Below are 24,024 nucleotides of genomic sequence, written 5' to 3'. Positions count from 1 at the left end.
TAAATTGTTACTGTATACAATTATTGACTGAAGATGGATAAATAAAATGGTCATGATTTGATGATAACAATCCTTTTCTGGGAAGAGGTAGATTTAGTCAAGAGGCACTGTACTTCTAACAAACACCTATTCATCTGTGCTTAAGAACTTTATTTTCTACAGAAAATGTACTTCTGTGCGGGAATGTGCAACTGCAGTGCAAGAAATGGCTCAACTTTGCCCTCTCCTGTCTGCACTTGTGTTTAACACCCCTGCATGCTCCAATCATGTGCAGAACCTTACTTACAGCTTACCTTGTTTCTGGGGGGGAACTTGCAAGGTGCTGCACATTATTAGTAAACATTGGAACGTTTGTTGATGGGTAGACATTGTTATTTTATTTTGTTTGTAGATGTGCATTAGGGACATTCACTTTTGAATTAGGGCTACTTTAGTTCCTGTAAGCTTCAGAAGTTTGTATTTGTGCTTGTCAATCACAACTATGACTCTCCGAGCGTGTCAGAGTACGACACGTGCTTTGTTAGCTAGAAATCTGAGCTGGCGAGCTGCTACTGCCTTAGTCCGGTTACTTGGGAAAAAGTATTCTGAGAAAAATAGCCCTTACAGCACTACAGCCGGAAAGGAATCAGAGAAAGGTAGTACGTCGAAGAACACAGTTGTCATATGCAATGGCATATCTCTGGCAGCCGAGGGCAGCAAATGCTTGCTTTCAGACCAGACCATGGACATGCGGCAGTCTAGTATATTCATAAATAATTTGAGACATATTTCTCAAAGCATGCGCCATTATGTATCACTTTGTTACAACACATGCATTTAGGATATGTGGATATAATTTGTGTGGAGTTCTGTACACTCAATTTACTGTCCTTGACTTCCAATTGGAATATGAAATTGTAGTCAATATTGAATAACTCTAAGTCACACTATTTCATATACTATATTATATGGAATTGTGTTTTGGCTCTCACACTGTTTACTTTGTAGGATGGGTGGGGTGATGTTGGATCTCTCATCTCTTTTGTTGAAGTTATTTTGGATGCAACTACCTTGATTTCGGTCCCTTTTTCTTACCGTAAATATGTCAAGTCAACTGTACGCTCTCTGCCACAGAGCTTCATCCTCAGCCATGATCTATTCCAGTTCCAGCTTTGGGGACATTTCTTTCTAAGTGCTGCGGTCTCACTTCTCTTCTCTCCCATTGTTGTGCAGTCGCCGGGCGGACTGTGGTGAAGGAGAGGAGGGGGTCAGTGGTCACCGTGGCGATCAACCGGCCCGAGGTGCGGAACGCGGTGAACCAGGAGACGGCTGGACGGCTGCTGGACGAGCTCACGGCCTTCGACAGCGACCCCGCCCTGACCGTAGCAGTGCTGCATGGCAACGGTTAGACAGACACCTTGCACACTACAGACAGGAGCTCTGCAGTAGCCTGGTCCCAGATCTGTTTGTGCTTTTGCCTACTCCATTGTCAAGTCAACGTGTTTTGCATGATAATTCCAGAAAGAGTTGGCAAGAGAGCAGAAACTGACTGGCATCTAGGCTAGGTCAGCAGGTTAATGTAGCAGTTGCTCATGGTCACATGAGGTAGCCCCGCCTGGGACTTCAAAATCTGTCAGCCCTTGGCCCAAGAGGGAATTCTTCTTGGACCAATAGTTAAGATGTTGGTTTCTTCTGCAGTAGACCTCGGTTCAGATCCCGCCCATGACATTAGCACATAGAGACAAGCAAAGAGGGTCTCTATGACAACACCAGAGACATGGCTGATGATGATATATTGCAGTAGTAGGCAACTTCAGCCACAAGCCGATTTTTGTCGTAGCGGATGGTCGGGGCTGGAACATAATTATGATAATGTGTACACTGCAAGTTGACCACAACTAAGCACCAAAAGAGATTATTTTTTAATACAATAATTTTATACATTGAGACGCATCACATACAGTACCTTCAGAAGGTTTTCACGTCCCTTTACTTTTTCTACATTTTGTTGTGTTACAGCCTGCATTTGAAATGGATTAAATTGAGATTTTGTGACACTGGCCTACACACAATACCCCATAACTTCAAAGTGGAATTATGTTGTTTTTGTTTTTTTCATGCATATTAATTAAAAATGAAAGCTGAAATATCTTGAGTTAATAATGGCAATCCCTAAATAAGTTAATGAGTAAATATTTGCTTAACAAGTCACTATGTTGCATGGACTCACTCTGTGTGCAATAATAGTGTTTAACATGATTTTTGAATGGCTACCTCATCTCTATACCCCACACATACAATTATCTGTAAGGTCCCTTAGTCGAGCAGTGGATTTCAAACACAGATTCAACCACAAAGACCAGGGAGGTCTTCCAATGCCTCACAAAGAACAGCACCTATTGGTAGATGGGTATAAATACAAATAAAAAGCAGACATTGAATATCCCTTTGAGCATGGTGACGTTATTAAATACACTTTGGATGGTGTATCAATACACCCAGTCACTACAAATATACAGGCATCCTTACTAACTCTGTTGCCGGAGAGGAAGGAAACCACTCAGGGATGTCACCATGAGGCCAATTAAAACAGTTACAGGGTTTAATGGATGTAATAGGAGAAAACTGAGGATGGATCAACAACATTGTAGTTACTCCACAATACTAAGCAAAATGACAGAGTGAAAAGAAGGAAGCTTGTACAGAATACAAATATTCCAAAACATGCATCCTGTTTGCAATAAGGCACTAAAGTAAAACTGTTGTGTTGGATGGGGGCAAGTACAACACAACACATCACTGAGTACAACTTCATATTTTCAAGCATGGTGGTGACTGTCATCATGTTATGGGTATGCTTGTCATTGATAAACATTTATGGAACAGAGCTAAGCACAGGCAAAATCCTAGCGGAAAACCTGGTTAAGTCTTTCCACCAGACACTGGTAGACAAATTCAAATTTAGCAGAAGAAATACCTGAAAGACCAGGGCAAATATACACTGGACTTGCTTACCAAGACAGCAAACAATGTTCCTGAGTGGCCTCGTTACAGTTTTGATTTAAATCTGCTTGAAAATCTATAGCAAGACTGAAAAATGGCTGTCTAAAATAATGTGCAAATATTGTACAATCCAGGTGTGCAAAGCTCTTCGAGACTAATCCAGAGAGAATCACATCTGTAATCGCTGCTAAAGGTGATTCTAACATGTAATGACTCAGGGGTGTGAATAGTTATGTAAATTGGATTTATGTATTTCATTTACAATACATTTGTAAACCTTTCTAAAAACACGTTTTTTATTATGGGGTATTGTGTGTCATATGTGAGAAATAATCCATTTTGTCACTGAGTATGCTTTCTGAAGGCCCTTTTTTATTTGTATTTGTGGGAATACTTCAGAACAGATTTCCTAAATGTAACACATTTTAGCTGAATTTCTGGTGATTTTAGTGTTTTTTGACCCAAAATGAATATTCTTTTTTTTAATTAAAAAAATCACTCACAGGATGGTTTTGGCCTGTTGCGGACACCTGATGTATTTTCTTTCCACGGCTCACTAACAGTTACACGTACAAAATATGACATCCCACTCTCCCCCAGACATACAGAACAGTAGACAGCAAACTCATAGAGATGCAATTACACCCCTGTTATTGGATGGAAACGGTATATTTTGTATGTCTTTGACAACAGAATGCTAATAAGGACATTTACATTCAGGCTATTATGATATTTACAGTGCCTTCGGCAAATGTTATTATGGGATATTGTGTGTAGATGGGTAAAAAATAATCATCCATTTTGAATTCTGGCTGTAACACATCAAAATGTGGAATAAGTCAAGGGGTATGAATACTTTCTGAAGGCACTGTATATATCTTATTCCTACATAGCAAGGTATTCATAATAACCCCTTAAGAACATAATATAACAAGAATATACAATAATATAATTATGTGGGGGGGCTCCCAATAACACACTATAAACAGTCACCAATTATTTAGATATCCTTCATTACACATGTAGAACAATGCTGCCCAATCAGCTGGGGCGAGAGATCAAACTCACTTTGAATCATTTCACCGGCTAACTGCAGGCGCTAGAAGCCATGAGTGGGAATCACATCCTCCACTCCTCCTCCTCATCCCCCGCTCACACTGCCTAATTAGCCCTGATTTAACAGCATCCAGGAGATGGGCTCACAGGGGTCCTGAGAGCCAGCCATGACGGCCGCCGCAGTGTCTGTATTAACATATGTATGCTCACAGCTTCCAGGGCCCTGCTCTGTGTTAACCAGGGAGCGAGAATTATACACACTTAATACCTCTCCAAAAGATCATCTCACCCCATCCAAATGAACTCCCACAATGGAAATGATTTTTTCAACCAGGATCAATTCTCCTCACTTAGAGTGTAGCGTCGGCAGAGAGGCTTTATGTTAATGCTTAAACACCTCAAAGCTGTAACCCAGAAATGACGGCTGCTAAATGCTGGTCGCTTCGGCGCTGAACTGAAAATAGTGTATCGGTAATTGCCTTGTGTTATTTGGCTTAACTTTGACCAATGTAATGGACGAATCTGGCAGGGTGCACTTGGATTCCTGTGCTGGCCATCGTTGTTAATTGGAATGTAAATCCAGTTTGTAGGTTGAAATGTGGTACTGCCCTGGTAAATACTAATCTCTCTACTTGTGGAGGTGACAGCTGGACATGTCCAGTCTGGAATACTAACAGTGCAGCCATAAGGAAGCTATTTGGTCCAAATTAGTCCAAAACATGATAATTTTCATCGCCATTTTGGGAGAATTGTTTCAGTACTTTTCACTAAATTATGAGTAATTACCTCTGTTATAAATTTTTTGAATCTGTTGGCACATATTTTGAGTTTTTTGGAATCGTATTTCTCTGTTTTTATAGTAAGGGGGATGGGGGAATCTGAAGGTTTGCTAACTGCTGAAATAGCTGCAACAGTCACTGTTGTAGCACCGTTCAATGAGGCCATTTTATCCCCATTGTAGAGAACATACGATAAAGTGTTGTCACGTGAGGCCAAATCCAAACTTGAGATATGGGTATGTTACTTAAACTTTTCCATTAATATCAATAATAAAATACTTTTTAAGTGCTTTTCCCAAAGAGTTGTGTGCACTGCACAATTTGCATATTGGTTTTAGCTTGTTTCTCTGATTCTAAACTCACCATGAAGTCACAATATGCTCTCATCAGTTTTAAAAACAGAAAACGATATCATAATATCTCCTGATATAGTCCTTTTACAATATGTCTTCGTACAGATTCAATCAAATCCAGAAAGCACCGGCATATAATTACACAGACACAGCCTTTTAAAGAACACTCCTCCTCGGATCCACTGATGCTGTAATCAAACCAGTCTCAGTGGAGGGGTGTTGTAGCACATTTCTCATCCTCAGTCTCATTACAGTTAGAAACGGAGCGGTCACACCGTTTTACAGCCCTCCGCCTCAGCGCCTGTGACTTAGTGTTTGTAGGCCTCCTGGGTAATGTTGTAATTACCACATGAATCCAATGGAAGGGGCTTTGGTCAGGGTGCGTTATTCTACCATTAATGAGAGCATTGTGCAGTAAAGAGAGACTGAGCCCACGCCAAGAGCAGAAAACCATTTGTGTGCCAGCCAGCCATATTTCCTCATTCATTTCTAAATTGCAGTCCTGCCTGCCTCTCTTCTTCAAGTTGTTGTGTTTTTTTTTCATCCTCGTCATTTTCCCTTCCTCTTCAGTTGCCAGCTGCCATACTTTGTAATTTTGTGGTCTCTTCCAGGAGGGAATTTCTGTGCTGGTTACGATCTGAAAGAGCTGGCCCATCACACTGCCTCCCTCAAATTGGAGCAAGATGTCACCAAAGGTCCTGCTCCTATGGTGCGCGCATCTGCAAAAACCTTCCATGACTTTGCATCACCCTCACACGCGATCAGTGTGCACAGAACCGTTGATGACTGATAACACACAACCTAACTTTCAATGTATCTGTTTGTCATTATTGACCCCTCTGTATGTATATGTAAATAGTTCAGTTGTGGTATGTCTTTCATACAGTGCCTTCAGAAAGTATTCTTACCCCTTGACTTATTCCACATTTTGTTGTGTTACAGCCTGAATTCAAATTTGATTAAATTTTTCCCATTCTTCCTTCCAGATTTTCTCAAGCTCTGTTAAGTTAGATGGGGAGCAGCGGTGAACAGCAATCTTCAAGTCTTTCCACAGATTTTCAATTGTATTCAAGTCTGGGCCACGCAATGACTTTCACATTCTGGTTCTGAAGCCATTCAAATTTTGCTTTGGCTGTATGTTTGGGGTCATTGTCATGTTGGAACGTAAATCTTTGCCCCCCAGTCTGTTGTTTGCACTCTGAAGCAGTTTCTCGTCAAGGATTTGCCTGTATTTGGCTCCATTCATTGTTCCCTCTATCCTTACCAGTCTCCCAGTTCCTGCCGCTGAAAAGCATCCCCATAGCATGATGCTGCCACCACCATGCTTCTCAGTAGGGATGGTGTTAGACGAGTTATGAGCTGTACCTGGTTTTCTATAGACATAGCGCTTTGCAACATTTTTGTCTCGTCAAACTACATCATCTTTTGCCTTATGCTCTCAGAGTCTTTCACGTGCGTTTTTACCAACTCCAGGTGTGCTGTCATGTGCCTTTTTCTCAGGAATGGTTTCCACCTGGCCACTCTCCCATAAAGCCCAGATTAGTGAAGTGCTGTAGAGATGGTTGTCCTTCTGGCAAGTTCTTCCATCTCAGCCAAGGAACTCTATAGCTCAGAGTGGGCATTGGTTTCTTGGTCACCTCTCCCTGACCAATGTCCTTCTTGCCCAGTTTCTCAGTTTGGTCGAACGACCAGCTCTCGGCAGAGACTGGGTAGTTCCATATTTTTTCAATTTCGCAATGTTGGTGACAACTCTGCTCTTCTTTCAACACTCTAGAAAATGTTTTATACCCTTCCCCAGATATGTCTCATCACAATTCTATCTTGGAGATCTACAGACAGGTCCTTGGACTTCATGATATAGTTTATGCTCTGACATGCACTGTCAACTATGGGACCTTATATATATATACAGGTGTGTTTCTTTCTAAATCGTGTCCAAGCAATTGAATTGGCCACAGGTGGACTCCATTTTGAATTTGGGCTGTAACACAACAAAATGTGGAATAAGTCAAGGGGTATGAATACTTTCTGAAGGCACCGTATATAATCTGTTATCTCTATTGCCAGTCTTTCAAGCTTGTGTATTCTTGTATAGACCAAGGTCCTTCCTTGTTGTGGGAGTATGTTTGTGCAGGAAGTCTAGTTGCAGCCTTGTTTAGGGAGTGTATTCTTTTCATGCCTCGCTCAGGGTATGTGTGTCATGTTGTGTGCTTCCCAGGGTCCCTCCCGACTGGTGCTGTCCAAGCCGTTGATAGCAGCGGTCAGTGGCTACGCAGTGGCTGGAGGGCTGGAGCTGGCTCTGTTGGCTGACCTGAGAGTGGTGGAGGAGAGTGCTGTCATGGGGGTGTTCTGTCGCAGATTTGGTATGTGTATCCCACCCACGAGATGACCCCTAGCCACCTCCCTGAGCCTGGTCCAACCCCACCCCCCCACTAGTGTGTGTGTATGCCATGTAATTGTGTGAGGTTGCAGCCCTTAGCCCACCAGTGGAAGTCAAAATTGTTACAAAAGTGCCTGATTCATTTTCCTTTCAACAGCAACATAGAATTTCAAGCCATTATCACTTTAGCTTTCTCCTGTTTGGGTTTCAGTAACTGCGATAGCAGCAATGACCATGGCCTTTGAAAGCATTGTATGTACAGACACCAGTACTGTACATGCTGCACTCTCTGATAACCAGAAGGAGAGGAAATGAATGTAGCGTATAGTAGCATCTCCCATCTCGATACCAGTCTGCCTCCGGGGTTAAAAATATGAACTCTGTGTTTATAAATAGGACTGGCCATACTATAATTTACTGGCAGCGGGTAGATCCTGGGTCTCTTTCTCTAAATGGGGCTTATCATTTTGGCTCTGTAATTAAACAGCATCCTGGCAGTGCCCTTGCCTGACTTGCGACCAGAGCTAGGGCCAGAGCCAGTGCCACCATTCAGACTGTCTTGTGGCAGGGGCATGGCCACCATGTCTCGTCTTCCTCACATCACATCATATATCATACTGACGCCGCTAAGTGCATGACATTAGGGGTAAATCGCAATAGTCTATTGGCTTCCTCAATCCTCAAATTGTCTCCTTTCCTTGATACGTACTGAATTGAGCTGGTGAAAGGGGAATGACTAATCGCTCACTTTAGATCTCCTTAAGCAGCCCAGAGTGGAGCATGTGTGTGCTCTGTGAGGTTTTGACACTGTTGGCGGCAGAGGCACATTTCCTCTCAGCTGCTTATGTTCAGCCACCACACCATCTCGGCTATGCCTCATTCCTCAAACCCCTGGGTTGTTTGTCAACACTTTCCCCAGTCGTTTCCCCAGCTTAGTTTGGCCACTGTGGCTCGTTCTATAATTGGATGTGAGTTTAGCACTGTAATTGTTATTTTGACCATACCCAGTTATCAGCTGTGGACGTTGTGTTCCTCCACTCTGTAGTTAGCCTGGAGTGTATAGCAGTAAGGCTCTACTCATCAAAAGTAACTTTACTCCTCTGTAGTCTATCTCTCTGGTAGGTTTGTTGCATCTCTTTCATTTAATGGGAGAATTCTGTTAGCGTTTTTGGTGGAGAAACACTTGGACATCAGCCCAAGGGATCCCCTGTGGTTTGAATGAATAACCCAAATCTATGTCATGTTGCCCAATGGAAGACACAAGTGAGTGACAGCTTCCTGTCACATGATTCATTGGAGCCCCGTCTCGCGTGGAGAAACGAGGAAGGCCAAAACGAGGGATCATAGGATAGCCCACATGTTTAGAGCACAGCCCGCTCCAAAGCTGACATCATGTTGCCCAATTCAAACAACTATCCGATGACTTGTTATTAATGACATGGGGATACCATTCAAAAGCTCTGCTACGTGAAGCTGCATGGCTGAATACTTCCCCTCTAAGCAGTGCATGGGCACAGGAGTGGACAGTTAGTCTAACCTCTACAGGGAGTCCTTAGCAGAACCTGAATTTCGAACCTCCTGGCTGTCCTTGGCCCAATGCAGGATAACCTCTGGGCCTTGGCTCCGGGACGTTCCGGCTGTGCTAAAAGATCCAATTAGTGAGATGGATGGGGTGGTGGGGTGAGATACAGCTGCCAGAGACTGTGTGTGATACTGGACTGGACCTGACACCAAGCCTGCAGAGAGACTAGAAAGACCACACCCTAATCTTAAGACTAGAGGATCTGGCAAGTGGCTAGAAAGGCACCTGCAGCACTGTGCGACTATGTGGTTTACTGGATGTGAGTTAAACTCTAGTTCTGAGAATGTCCTGTGCGTTCTTCAGAGCCCATGGGGAGGCCTTCATCAAACAATGAACTCGCAGACACCAAAAAACGTCCAAATATTTCTTTGATGTGCTGAACAAAAAGGGAATCCTGTGACAGTGTATTAAGCCCAAAATATTTCTCCAAGATGGAGTGTCGGAGTGTTTCTAAGTGAACCTCCGTTAAAGGTTCACGTTCTCATCTCTGTATCCGTTCCGTACGGATTTGGCTGGAAATCTTTAATCCGCATCGAACTTAATCACATTAACCCTTATGAGAGTCCATTGTGGACAGCTTTGCTTTGAAGTGGTGCAGATGCCTGTATCTCCAGCACAGCTCAGTTCAAACTAAAAAACATCAGTCGTCTGCCCAAACTGTTTCACAGAGTTCAACACTTCACTGTTGTACTGGCAGTCTTACTGTACCTATAGATGTGGTGTTTGAACCAAGAGGAAGCAAATGAATGAGAGTGAGGCTAGGGCTGTTGCGGTGACTGTATTACCGCCACACCGGCAGTCATGAGTCATGACCGCAGGAAAATTCCATGTGACCGTTGAGTCACGTTAATCTCCTCTTACCCAACTTGCTAACAACCTTCAGGTCTTAATGGTCTGGTACTCCGGGCTCTATTGTCCCTCTAATCACTCTGACATCAATGCATTTGAAAATCAAATCAAAACTCTTATCATCAAAACAGTATTGTGCTTTTTAAACTCACCTCACTGATGATAAATTTGAAGAAAGAAGTTCAACAGCAGGTTGAAACTGAATGTAAAACATGGTTGTTGTGGATGTTGTTTCAATAATGCAACGAAATGGACAGCGCTTTCTAAGGTGATGATTCATTCAAAACACCAATACCCACATTAGAGCTTCGGAGTAGGCTCATGAGCCCCCCAACCCCCCAAAAAAACGGAATTAACATGGCAGAAAAACTAAAGTGATTTAAGATGTTTTTGCTACATAATTGGTCTAGCCTATACTTCAAAATTAAACAAATTTGAGTTATTGCCTTTGAGTGTGGACTGTATTATTATTCATACAGGATGGACTGGTTACCTTATGCTATGCTCCAAGATGTATATCCATGAGTCTGGGAGAGAATGTATAGCCCTAGGCAATGCTGTTGGTTCATTGATTGTGCAGGGCGGCTTACAGAGTTGGCCTACAATTATAGTGCATTTGTTTTTGAATTGCCTAGGAATAGGCCTTTTTTTCTTCAGAATTAATTGGTTGACACATTACCTTTAGCTATACAGAATCTCACCCCTGTGCGTTCCCATTTCCTACTCTCTCTATTCCCTTCTAGAGCGCGCAGAGGGGCTGTCAACAGTTTAGTTAAATATGTTTTGTTGCGAAATCATGTTACTATTGATGTTCCAAATCAAGCACTGGGTCGCTGCAGGGTTTGGGCGTAATATCACCTGTCGCGCAGCTAGAGCATGCTTCTCAAACATGGAGTGAAAGTGTTCTTATATGTATATATCAGCTGCTCAAATTAAGCACATGCTCCACTATAAAACCTAAGTAGCTTACCCGGCATCATTGAAAAACGGTCCGGCGGGAAAGCAAGCGGCCTCCATTCGCTATTCGAGTGTACCATACGGATGACAGGTCTTTTTTCCCTTGTTCCTGCCCATTTGATAATGGGCCATTCTAAATAAAAACAAATTTTACTAGTAAAGACAAGATTCAATTGAGAATAGTCTGATGGGTGAAAATATGATCACTTGATGAGAGAACAGCTGTGCAGCCTGAGGCAGGGAACAAGCTTCTTTTTTTTGCTACATTCTCAAATCATCAATAGATCATGTTTTGATTTCAAAGACATTCTAAGGTTTGTATCATTCACATCTAAAGTTGCCAAATAACTATACATCTAGGGACCTGTTTCAAGTGATCACGTTTTACGCTCAACATAGCCACTTCAAATATCAGCTAAGTTAAATTATATTCGTATTACTATAAAATCATATACGTAAGGGATAATCATCGAGGGGCTATGCGTTCAATGTAAAATAATGAACGACTCGGAAGGTGTGTTCCACGATGTTTAAGCGGAGTTGAACTGACCTTCCACTGTTTTCCAGAGAACGCATTGAGCCCCGAGTTCATTATCCCTTTTATACCATGGCTATAATTTAACACATTTGCAGCTAGAAATGTGTTCAACATCCACTCAAGTAGCTAGCAAGTTAATTCTACCGTGCAGATATACATAATGCCCTTCAAGCCAATCAGAAACAAGTATTCAACAATGCCATGATATAATATAAAATAATGGCACAGGACTTATAAGCAGTCTTTTGCAATAACCAGCTGACAAAATGTCATGACAGACACAGCCCTAAGTGAGGCCATTGTTGCAACCAGCATACATAGAAATGATATTGGAATATGAATGGTGAACCATCATCTCCCCAGCATAGCAGCGTTTTAGAAAAAAAACATTGGATAAAAAAGTGGTAAAAGGCATATCCTCCTGCACTACCCCTGCAATGCAGAGGATAAGGCTGACAGTCAGGAAGAGAACCACCTATATCTATTATTGAACAATGGGCTCTGCTGACACACGCACAAAAAAAACTGTTAAAATTGGTATGACTCTAGATGGATTTATCTGCTTTGAATAGATGAAGAATTAAAGGAAGTTCTGGTATATCCACAAAATGGCCTTTCTCATTCTCAGATCCCCCCCCCAAAAAAAAGTTGGGGAAAAAAATGAGACGATTTCAAGGGGACGTTGCCCAACACACTGGATTCCATTCATAGGGAACAAAGGATAGGCTGGTGTGTTAATGCAAACAGGACTAGTTTGAGACAGACAGGGAGAGTATCAGCAGGCTTTGAGGCGGCTGCTGGATAAGAGAGGACCCTTCCGAGGGCTGATAGCACGGTGCCAACAGCACTAAAGATTATCTGGCCCAACCTGGCTCCTCTCTCTCCAATCTGGCCTGTTAGTTCTGGACACGGACTGAAGAGGCTCTCTGCGCCACAATCTAATCTAGCCTCTGGCCCTGAGAGAAACTAGGGGGTTGTGGTGTGTGTGGTTTGCGAGGGGGAGAGGGACTCATCAGTGTGTGGGGTGGAATTGCTCAAACTGGCCATCCTGTTTGCGAAAATGTAACAAATGGACTTAAAATCTGTAATGCGATGTTGTTGTGATGCCTTTGTAAAAAAATATATATATATGTTTTTTAAATAATGGAATTGAAGTCAGATTTCTTCACCTTGGGCTATTGGCAGCACACTCTTTCATAGGAATTTTCAACGGAATCGACCTGACCGGTAGAGACAGGGAAATATGTATTTGCTGACAAAGAGCTCCCTCCCTAAGAACCTGTCTTGTGTCAGGTTGCCATATGTGCTGAGTTTTTGACCCGAGGCCTCTCGATTGGTTGCAGATGTATTAACACTGGTATTCAATGTATTCAAATGTGATTTATTTGAAGGACTCCGAGAATGTAGCGGGGAGTATGAATGAATAGAATTAGTGTTTCCACAACTCTCCCCTGGGGAACTCCCACCGAAAACCCAGAAAGATGATTTCAGGTTATGAAAATATGTTGGACTCATATGCTCTTAATAATGGGTGGTCAAGCAGAATCTCTGACTGACAGGACTTGAGGACACAAGCTCCCTGTGCTTCGGAGGCCAGTAAAACTCTACTTCCATCTGCCTGACGGCCACAAGGGCTTCCGCAAATATCCGACTATCAGAATTCTCAGGCTGGTGGATATGCTGGTGGACATGGTAACTTTAATTTAGCTACTCTGGATCATTATTTGGACTCGTACTGTCATATCTTGATTTCTTGTTTTGATTTTTGATTATTTGTTTATTAGTATTGTATTTGCGAGACATTCTACTGCACTGTTGGAGCTTGTAACGTCAGCATTTTACTGCACCTGATATAACACCTACAAATATGTGTATGCTACCAATAGACTTAGATTTCATTTGTATATGAATTATGATATTTTAGGAGCCACTCATTTTAAGTCATGCGTTGGTGCAACCAGGAGTGTGTGTAGTGGAGGGTAAAAGCATGACAACACTGTTTATGCAGCATTTTAATTTTGCACGAGCGTTTACCCACCTTTTGCGGAAAATGCATTAAAAGTATAAGGAGCATTGCTTTGATCACCATGAACGACGGTCAGCGTTTACTCCCATATATATTTTTAACACTACATCACTGGGTGGAACGCATGAGTGATAAACTCCCTCACAGTCTACCTACCCACTTATAAGCGTATGTGTATGTCTGTGTGCAACATTAAGACTAGAATAGTCAACCACTCTGTAAAGTCCTGCAGCACTCCTTAGAATGTCACTCATGGATGATTCCCTTGTCACCTTAGGCGTCCCCTTGATTGATGGGGGTACAGTCCGGCTCCCCCGTCTCATTGGTCTCTCCCGGGCTATGGACTTGATTCTGACTGGAAGACCCATTGGGGCACAGGAGGCCTTAGCCTTCGGATTGGCTAACAGAGTGGTACCGGATGGCCAAGGTAAGAAATATCCCCTCTCGGGGTTTTGTTGGTAATATTCCTCTCCTCACTCTGAACAAGTATTTTTTTCACTGCATTTTGAAGTTTTGTTACAGTGGGTCAAAAAAAGGTATTTAGTCAGTCACCAATTGTGCAAGTTATCCCACTTAGAAAGATGAGAGAGGCTTGTAATTGTCATCATAGGTACACTTCAACTATGACAGACAAAATGAGAAAATAAAATCCAGAAAATCACATTGTAGGATTTTTAATGAATTTATTTGCAAATTATGGTGGAAAATAAGTATTTGGTCAATAACAAAAGTTTATCTCAATACTTTGTTATATACCCTTTGTTGGCAATGACAGAGGTCAAACGTTTTCTGTAAGTCTTCACAAGGTTTTCACACACTGTTGCTGGTATTTTGGCCCATTCCTCCATGCAGATCTCCTCTAGAGCAGTGATGTTTTGGGGCTGTTGCTGGGCAACACGGACTTTCAACTCCCTCCAAAGATTTTCTATGGGGTTGAGATCTGGAGACTGGCTCGGCCACTCCAGGACCTTGAAATGCTTCTTACGAAGCCACTCCTTCGTTGCCCGGGCGGTGTGTTTGGGATCATTGTCATGCTGAAAGACCCAGCCACGTTTCATCTTCAATGCCCTTGCTGATGGAAGGAGGTTTTCACTCAAAATCTCACGATACATGGCCCCATTCATTCTTTCCTTTATACGGATCAGTCGTCCTGGTCCCTTTGAGAAAAACAGCCCCAAAGCATGATGTTTCCACCCCCATGCTTCACAGTAGGTATGGTGTTCTTTGGATGCAACTCAGCATTCTTTGTCCTCCAATCACGACGAGTTGAATTTTTACTAAAAAGTTCTATTTTGGTTTCATCTGACCATATGACATTCTCCCAATCTTCTTCTGGATCATCCAAATGCTCTCGAGCAAACTTCAGACGGGCCTGGACATGTACTGGCTTAAGCAGGGGGACACGTCTGGCACTGCAGGATTTGAGTCCCTGGGGGCGTAGTGTGTTACTGATGGTAGGCTTTGTTACTTTGGTCTCAGCTGTCTGCAGGTCATTCACTAGGTCCCCCTGTCTGGTTCTGGGATTTTTGCTCACCGTGCTTGTGATCATTTTGACCCCACCTGGTGAGATCTTGCATTGGAGCCCCAGATCGAGGGAGATTATCAGTGGTCTTGTATGTCTTCCATTTCCTAATAATTGCTCCCATAGTTGATTTCTTCAAACCAAGCTGCTTACCTATTGCAGATTCAGTCTTCCCAGCCTGGTGCAGGTCTACAATTTTGTTTCTGGTGTCCTTTGACAGCTCTTTGGTCTTGGCCAGTGGAGTTTGGTGTGTGACTGTTTGAGGTTGTGGACAGGTGTCTTTTATACTGATAATAAGTTCAAACAGGTGCCATTAATACAGGTAATGAGTGGAGGACAGAGGAGCCTCTTAAAGAAGAAGTTACAGGTCTGTGAGAGCCCGAAATCGTGCTTGTTTGTAGGTGACCAAATACTTATTTTCCTCCATAATTTCCAAATAAATTCATTAAAAATCCTACAATGTGATTTTCTGGATTTTTTTTCTCATTTTGTCTGTCATAGTTGAAGTGTACCTATGATGAAAATTACAGGCCTCTCTCATCTTTTTAAGTGGGAGAACTTGCACAATTGGTGACTGACTAAATACTTTTTTGCCCCACTGTATCTGTTCCAATGTAATGGTTGTGGTAGATTAGACAGACTTATGTAAGCTATTTTACTCGAGTTATCAAATTTATATGCCATTTCGTTGGTTGGAATAAACCTTACGAATAACTTCATCAAATTCTTTGAGCAATGATAGTTGAATTGGACTATGTATAATTTCCAAAATGGCATTTTTGCTATGAATGTGTGAACTCCAACTCCTTCATCCCTATGAAAAGCCTTTTCATGTGCTCTCCTGGTTAAAATTCCTCAAAAAACATTAGAAGATTAAGTTAAGTCTTTTCGGAAGTCATTCCCACAGCCAAGTCCGACTAATTGGACTCTGAGGCTGATCACTTTGGTTAGAGATAGCTCAAAGAGAGAGGGGGCACTTGGGCATCACTCACATCAGCACTTTGCTTCCATAGGAGATTTGGATGTCATCCAGTGCTTTCATGTGGCCCAGGGAACAAAGTGGCTTGGCTCAAGCAAAGAGAGGCAGGAAGTGCAGGAGGAAGGGAGGATGCACCAGCAGTAGCTGTAACTGAATAGCTGCCAAGTTTCCTATGCTAATGTAATTATTGAAACTAACTACAGAGGGTATATATCCTGTGTGTTTGTGTATAACACTCGCTTGGTGGTGTGAATGTTTAGAATGGTGCCCGAGGGGATGGCTGACATTTTACATGCTCCTAACCAACTTATTTTAACTTATTTTGTACATAATGTTGCTGCTACCGTCTCTTATGACCGAAAATAACTTCTGGACATCAGAACAGCAATTACTCACCTCGAACTGGAGCTTTTTCCTTTAACGAGTCCGGCGCAAAGGATATACTGCTTTCTCGGGAACAGGGCCAAATCCCCATCATTTGAGTGATAAAAGACGGAGAAAAGGGTACGGAGGTCGGGCTGCCTTCTGATAATTCGTAGGTGAGTGGGTAAACCTCCACTGCCATCCGTTATATTGGGCAATGTGCAATCATTGGAAAATTAAATCGATGACCTACAATTAAGATTATCCTACCAACGGGACATTAAAAACTGTAAATTGTGGCTGAACGACGACGCAGATAATATAGAGCTGGTGGGATTTTTCAATGCACTGGCAGGACAGAGAAGCTACGTCTGGTAAGACGAGCAGTGGGGGTGTGTCTATTTGTCAATAACAGCTGGTGTGCGATGTCTATTAAAGAAGTCTCGAGATATTGCTCGCCTTAGGTAGAGTACCTTATGATGAGCTGTAGACCACACTATCTACCTAGAGAGTTCTCATCTATATTATTTGTAGCCATCTATTTACCACCACAAACTGATGCGGGTACTAAGACTGCACTCAACCAACTGTATAAGGCCACAAGCAAACAAGAAAACGCTCTCCCAGAAGCGACGCTCCTAGTGGCCAGGGACTTTATCGCAGGCAAACTTAATTAAATCCGTTTTTACCTCATTTCTACCAGCATGTCACATGTGCAACCAGAGGGGAAAAACTCTAGACCACCTCTACTCCACACAGTTTGGAACTAGGTAGTGAGTGTTGCAATCGAGGACAGACGAAAAGCTTCAGCACTCAGCACTCCCGTTCTGTGAGCTCGTGTGGCCTAGCACTTCGCGGCTGAGCCGTTGTTGCACCAAGATGTTTCCACTTCACAATAACAGCACTCCCAGTTGACCAGGACAGCTCTAGCAGGGCAGAAATTTGACAAACTGACGTGTTGGAAAGGTGGCATCCTATGACGGTGGCACGTTAAGTCACTGAGCTCTTCAGCAAGGCCATTCTACTGCCAATGTTTGTCTATGGAGATTGCTCTCCTCGTGGCCGGGGACTAATGCAGGCAAACTTAAATCAATTTCTCCTCATTTCTACCAGCATGTCACATGTGCAACCAGAGGAAAAAATAACTCTAGACCACCTTTACTCCACACACAGAGATGCATACAAAGTTCTCCCCCGCCCTCCATTTGGCAAATCTTACTATAATTCTGTCCTCCTGATTCCCCGCTTACAAACAAAAACTAAAGCAGGAAGTACCAGTGACTTGCTCAATACGGAAGAGGTCAGATGACGCGGATGCTACGCTACAGGACTGTTTTGCTAGCACAGACTGGAATATGTTCTGGAAATCATCCAATGGCATTGAGGAGTATACCACCTCATTGGCTTCATCAATAGATGCACCAACAACGCCCTCCCAACGGTGACTACGTACATATCGCAACCAGATGCCATGGATTACAGGCAACATCTGCACTGAGCTAAAGGCTAGAGCTGCCACTTTCAAGAAGGGGGACACTAATCCGGACGCTTATAAGAAATCCCGCTATGCCCTCAGACGAACCATCAAACAAGCAAAGCTTCAATACAGGATTAAGATTGAATCCTACTACACCGGCTCTGACTCGTCGGATGTGGCAGGACTTGTAAACTATTACGGACTACAAAGGGAAACCCAGACGTGCCCAGTGACGCGAGCCTACCAAACGAGCTAAATGCCTTTTATGCTCACTTCGAGGCATGTAACACTTACGGCTCACATAAACAGCATCCTCCCTTATACCCTAGACCCACTCCAATTTGCATACCGCCTCAACAGATCCACAGATGATTCAATCGCAATCCACACTGCCCTTTCCCACCTGGACAAAAGGAACACCTATGTGAGAATGCTGTTCATTGACTACAGTTCAGCGTTAAACACCATAGTGCCCACAAAGCTCATCACTAACCTAAGGACCCTGGGACTAATCACCCCCCTCTGGAACTAGATCCTGGACTTCCTGACGGGCCACCCCCAGGTGGTAAGGGTAGGCAACAACACGTCTGCCACACTGATCGTAAACACTGGGGCCCCTCGAGGGTGTGTACTTAGTCCTCTCCTGTACTCCCTGTTCACCCACGACTGCGTGGTCAAACACGACTCCAACACCATCATTAAGTTTGCTGACGACACAACCGTGTTATCACCCACAACGATGAGACAGCCTATAGGGAGGAGGTCAGAGACCTGGCAGTGTGGTGCCAGGACAACAACCTCTCCCTCAATGTGAGCAAGACAAAGGAGCTGATTGTAGACTACTGGAAAAGGCGGGCTGAACAGGCCCCCATTAACATCGATGGGGCTGTAGTGGAGCGGGTCGAGAGTTTCAAGTTCCTTGTTGTCCACATCACCAACGAACTATCATGGTCCAAACACACCAAGACAGTCGTGAAGAGATCACGACAACACCTTTCCCCCACAGGAGACTCAATAGATTTGGCATGGGTCTCCAGATCCTTAAAATGTTATACAGCTGCACCATCGAGAGCATCCTAACTACTGCCTGCTATGGAAACTGCTTGGCATCTGACAGTAAGGCGCGACAGAGGCTAATGCGGACGGCCCATTACATCACTGGGGCCAATACTCCCGTCATCCAGGACCTATATACCAGGCGGTGTCAGAGGAAAGCCTCCAAAAATTTCAGAGACTCTAGTCACCCGTCATAGACTGTTTTCTCTGCTACCGCACGGCTAGTGGTACCAGAGCACCAGGTCTCGGACTAAAAGGGTCCTTAACAGCTTCTACCCCCAACCCATAAGACTGCTGAACAATTAATCAAATGGCCACCGGACTATTTACATTGACCCCCCCCCCCATTTGTTTTGTACACTGCTGCTACTCGCTATTTGTTATTACTATTAACCTGTAACCCCGCACATTGAATCGGTACCGGTACCCCCTGTATAAAGTGTTGGGGCGGCAGGGTAGCCTAGTGGTTAGAGCGTTGGACTTGTAACCGGAAGGTTGCAAATTCAAACCCCCGAGCTGACAAGGTACAAATCTGTCGTTCTGCCCCTGAACAGGCAGAAGCGCCAATCATCCAGACTGAGTCTGTCGCCGTTCCTAGGCCGTCATTGAAAATAAGAATTTGTTCTTAACTGACTTGCCTAGTTAAATAAAATAAAATAAATAAAGGTAATAAAGCCTCTTATTGTTATTTTATTGTTAATTGTTATTCTTTTTTACTTCATTTTATTTGTGAAATATTCTCTTAACTCTTTCTTGAACTGCACTGTTGGTTAAGGGCTTTTATGTAAGCATTTCGCGGTAAGGTGTTGTATTCGGCGCATGTGACAAAAAAAGTTTGATTTTGATTAGTGTACAGTTGGTGGTGTGTAATGAATGTATGCTTGGTGGTGTGTATGTGTGTACATGTATGTGCTTATTTGCCTCCGCATGAGTCTGTTTCTTTACGATGCTCACTTACATATCTTGTGTGTGTGTTTTTGCATGTGTGTGTCTCAGCTCTGCAGGCAGAGCTCTGGAGCTAGCTGAGCAGATCAGCACCTTCCCCCAGCAGTGCATGCGTGCAGACCGCTCCTCTGCCTTCTACAGTGTCTATGATGCCCCCTCCTTCAGCTTGGCCTTGCAGTACGAAATGGACCATGGAGCGCCAATCATCCAGACTGAGTCTGTCGCCGGGGCAACCACGTTCAGCTCAGGGACAGGAAGAGGCGGGAAATTCTCCGCAAAGCGCTAGTAACACTTTATTTAGGTATGCCTATTTTTCATTTGCAACTGCAACCTGTCCAAGATAAAGCATAGCATTTTGACATATACAACAACACAGAGTAATACATGGAATAAATAAAACATAGTCAGTAATACAGTAGAAAAAAAAAGAAAGAAAAAAGTCTATATACAGTGAGTGCAAATGAGGTAAGATAAGGGAGTTAAGGCAATAAATAGGCCATGGTGGCGAAGTAATTACAATATAGCAATTAAACACTGGAATGGTAGATGTGCAGAAGATGAATGTGCAAGTAGAGATACTCGGGTGCAAAGGAGCAAGATAAATAAATACAGTTTGGGGATGAGGTAGTTGGATGGGCTGTTTACAGATTGGCTATGTACAGGTGCAGAGATCTGTGAGCTGCTCTGACAGCTGGTGCTTAAAGCTGAGGGAGATATGAGTCTCCAGCTTCAGTGATTTTTTTGCAGTTTGTTCCAGTCATTGGCAGCAGAGAACTGGAAGGAAAGGCGGCCAAAGTATGAATTGGCTTTGGGGGTGACCAGTGAGCCATACCTGCTGGAGCACGTGCTACGAGTGGGTGCTGCTATGGTGACCAGTGAGCTGAGATGAGATGGGGCTTTACCTAGCTGAGACTTGTAGATGACCTGGAGCCAGTGTGTTTTGCGACGAGAGTGAAGCGAGGGCCAGCCAACGAGAGGGTACAGGTCGCAGTGGTGGGTAGTATATGGGGCTTTGGTGACAAAACGGATGGCACTGTGATAGACCGCATCCAATTTGTTGAGTAGAGTGTTGGAGACTATTTTGTAAATGACATCGCCAAAGTCGAGGATCGGTAGGATGGTCAGGTTTACGAGGGTATGTTTGGCAGCATGAGTGAAGGATGCTTTGTTGCAAAATAGGAAGCCGGTTCTAGATTTCATTTTGGATTGGAGATGCTTAATGTGAGTCTGGAAGGAGAGTTTACAGTCTAACCAGACACCTAGGTATTTGTAGTTATCCACATATTCTAAGTCAGAGCCGTCCAGAGTATTGATGCTGGACGGGTGGGCAGGTGCGGGCAGTGATCGGTTGAAGAGCATGCATTTAGTTTTACTTGCATTTAACAGCAGTTGGAGGCTACGGAAGGAGAGTTGTAAACATGACTACATAGTGTATGACTATGTACACTACATGACCAAACGTATGTGGACACCTGCTCATCGAACATCTAATTCTAAAATTATGGGCATTAATATGGAGTTGGTCCCCCCTTTGCTGTTATAACAGCCTCCACTCTTTTGGGAATGCTTTCCATTACATGTTGGAACATTGCTTCCATTCAGCCACGAGCATTTGTGAGGTCGGCACTGATGTTGGGCAATTAGGCCTTGCTCGCAGTCGGCGGTCCAATTCATCCCAAAGGTGTTTGATGGAGTTGAGGTCAGGGCTCTGTGCAGGCCAGTCGCGTTCTTCTACACCGATCTCGACAAACCTTTCCTGTATGGAACATGCTTTGTGCACAGGGGGATTGTCATGCTGAAACAGGAAAGGGCTTATACCAAACTGTTCCCACAAAGTTAGAAGCAGAATCGTCTAGAATGTCATTGTATGCTGTCGCGTTAAGATTTCCCTTCAGTGGAACTAAGGGGTCTAGCCCTAACCATGAAAAACAGCCCCAGACCATTATTCCTCCTCCACCAAACTTTACAGTTGGCACTATGCATTGGGGCAGGTAGCATTCTCCTGGTATCTGCCAAACCCAGATTTGGCCATCGGATTGCCAAAAGGTGAAGCGTGATTCATCACTCCAGTTTTCACTGGTCCAGAGTCCAATGGCGGCGAGCTTTACCCCACTCCAGCTGACGCGTTGCATTGCGCATGGTGATCTTAGGCTTGTGTGCGGCTGCTTGGCCATGGAAACCCATTTCATTAAGCTCCTGACGAACAGTTATTGTGCTGACGTTGCTTCCAGAGGCAGTTTAGAACTCGGTAGTGAGTGTTGCAACCGAAGACAGGCAATTTTTACACACTTCAGCACTCGGCAGTCCCGTTCTGTGAGCTTGTGTGGCCTACCACTTCGCGCCTGAGCCATTGTTGCTCCTATATGTTTACACCTCACAATAACAGCACTGTGTTTTGGATGGGACGTTATGGTGTCCTGAGTCTCTGTGGTCACTAAAGATCCCATGGCACTTATCGTAAGAGTAGGGGTGTTAATCCTGGTGTCCTGGCTAAATTCCCAATCTGGCCTTCATACCATCATGGCCACCTGATCACCCGAGTTTACAATTGGCTCATTCATCCCCCCTCCTCTCCCCTGTAACTATTCCCCAGGTCGTTGTTGTAAATGAGAATGTGTTCTCAGTCAACTTACCTGGTAAAATAAGGGTTCAATAAAAATTAATTTAAAAAAACTTACAGTTGACCAAGGCAGCTCTAGCAGGGCAGAAATTTGACGAACTGACCTGTTGGAAAGGTGGCATCTTAGTTAAATAAAGGTAGCATTTAAAAAATATATATATAATAATGACTGTGCCACGTTGAAAGTCACTGAGCTCTTCAGTAAGGCCATTCTACTGCCAATGTTTGTTTATGGAGATTGCATGGTTGTGTGCTCGATTTTATACACCTGTCAGCAACGGGTGTGGCTATAATAGCCGAATCCACTACTTTTGTATATATAATGTATATGTACGTAGTTTTTTCTTCATGATTTATAAATGATACCAGGTCCACTAAATGGTTTATAGATGGTAAACACGTATACATGGTTTACTAATGGTTAGAAAAAACTCATTCATAATGGATTATTAGCCGACTGTCCACCTTTTTCCCACCATTTTGCATCACACGGTGTCATAATGGTGTGTCAGATACAACCTCCGTGGGGCAAATGACAAAGTCATACAAACAATGACAGAACCTCACCAGCTGCTTATCTGTACAGTCTATTTCATAATGATCCCCCACATACCAAAGGTTCTTTAAAGTTAAATCACTACGCTCGACAATTGTGGTTGGTATACCACCCTCATATCTAGAGGAATTAGAGGGAGGGCTAGTAGGGGTATGGAGGCTGATTGAAAGAAGAAAACCTTTGAAAGACAAAGACTGGAAAGCAGCAATAGCATCAAAAGCACCAGCACTATACTGGCATTGTTTCTGGTTGGAGTTGTACAATGGTTGTGTGATGTGTGGGGTCTTGGGTCTACCACCAGACTATACTGTAGTAAGATGGTGGTGTGGATATTTTTGTGTGGAAATGCCATGTTTAGAGGAATAATTACTGTGTGAAGAATGACTGTGAGTGTGTTTATGCCTGTGTGTATGTGTGTGTTCCCACATGTTTATGTCTGTATAATTAGTGTGGAATATTTAGCAGTCCAAGTGAACTTGGTGTTATGAGTGAACATTCCTCTGGTGGACAGCTCCCCCTCAATTATCTGTGTGTGTGTGTGGGTGTTTGTGCGCACATGCATATGTGTGAGAGATGATTTAGCTTGGAAGCAGAGAAAGTAGTACCCTAAGGCAGGAGTGTGTGTGGTGTGTGTGTATGGTATATCCACACACACACACATATATATATATATATATATATATATATATATATATATATATATATATATATATATATATATATATATATATATATATATATATATACTGTATATATACTATATATATATATATATACTGTATATATACTATATATATATATATATATATATACTGTATATATATATATATATATATATATATATATATATATATATATATATATATATATATATATATATATACTGTATATCCACAGGTTGCAATGAGACCAGCCTGTGTATGAGGGACTCCAATCTCTCTCCTCAGGTTGTGAGTGTGATCCATCGTGTGTGTGTTAATTAGGGTGAGGAGAGGCTCTGTCTA

General features: G+C 43.1%; 1 protein-coding gene across 2 annotated transcripts; it reads left to right on the top strand.

The window, feature by feature from the left end:
• Window positions 1-318: 318 nt before the first annotated feature.
• Window positions 319-23,680, top strand: zgc:101569 (uncharacterized protein LOC449822 homolog). 2 transcript variants are annotated; one of them, XM_064941535.1, is made up of 7 exons: window positions 319-635; window positions 1,213-1,383; window positions 5,782-5,879; window positions 7,389-7,533; window positions 13,780-13,929; window positions 15,212-15,223; window positions 19,910-23,680. In XM_064941535.1, exons 1-7 carry the CDS (start codon window positions 482-484, stop codon window positions 20,128-20,130), a joined length of 951 nt encoding a protein of 316 aa, XP_064797607.1. In that variant the 5' UTR covers window positions 319-481; the 3' UTR covers window positions 20,131-23,680. The 2 variants fall into 2 exon arrangements, with proteins under 2 accessions (XP_064797607.1, XP_064797606.1); XM_064941534.1 differs by lacking the exon at window positions 15,212-15,223 and having other exon boundaries at window positions 19,896-20,043.
• The last annotated feature ends 344 nt before the right edge of the window (window positions 23,681-24,024 follow it).

This window comes from Oncorhynchus masou, chromosome 28 (genome assembly GCF_036934945.1).
Source record: "Oncorhynchus masou masou isolate Uvic2021 chromosome 28, UVic_Omas_1.1, whole genome shotgun sequence".
Lineage (NCBI taxonomy): Eukaryota > Metazoa > Chordata > Actinopteri > Salmoniformes > Salmonidae > Oncorhynchus > Oncorhynchus masou.
Note: the sequence above shows the minus strand (reverse complement) of the source record. Positions and strands in the feature narration are given on the sequence as shown.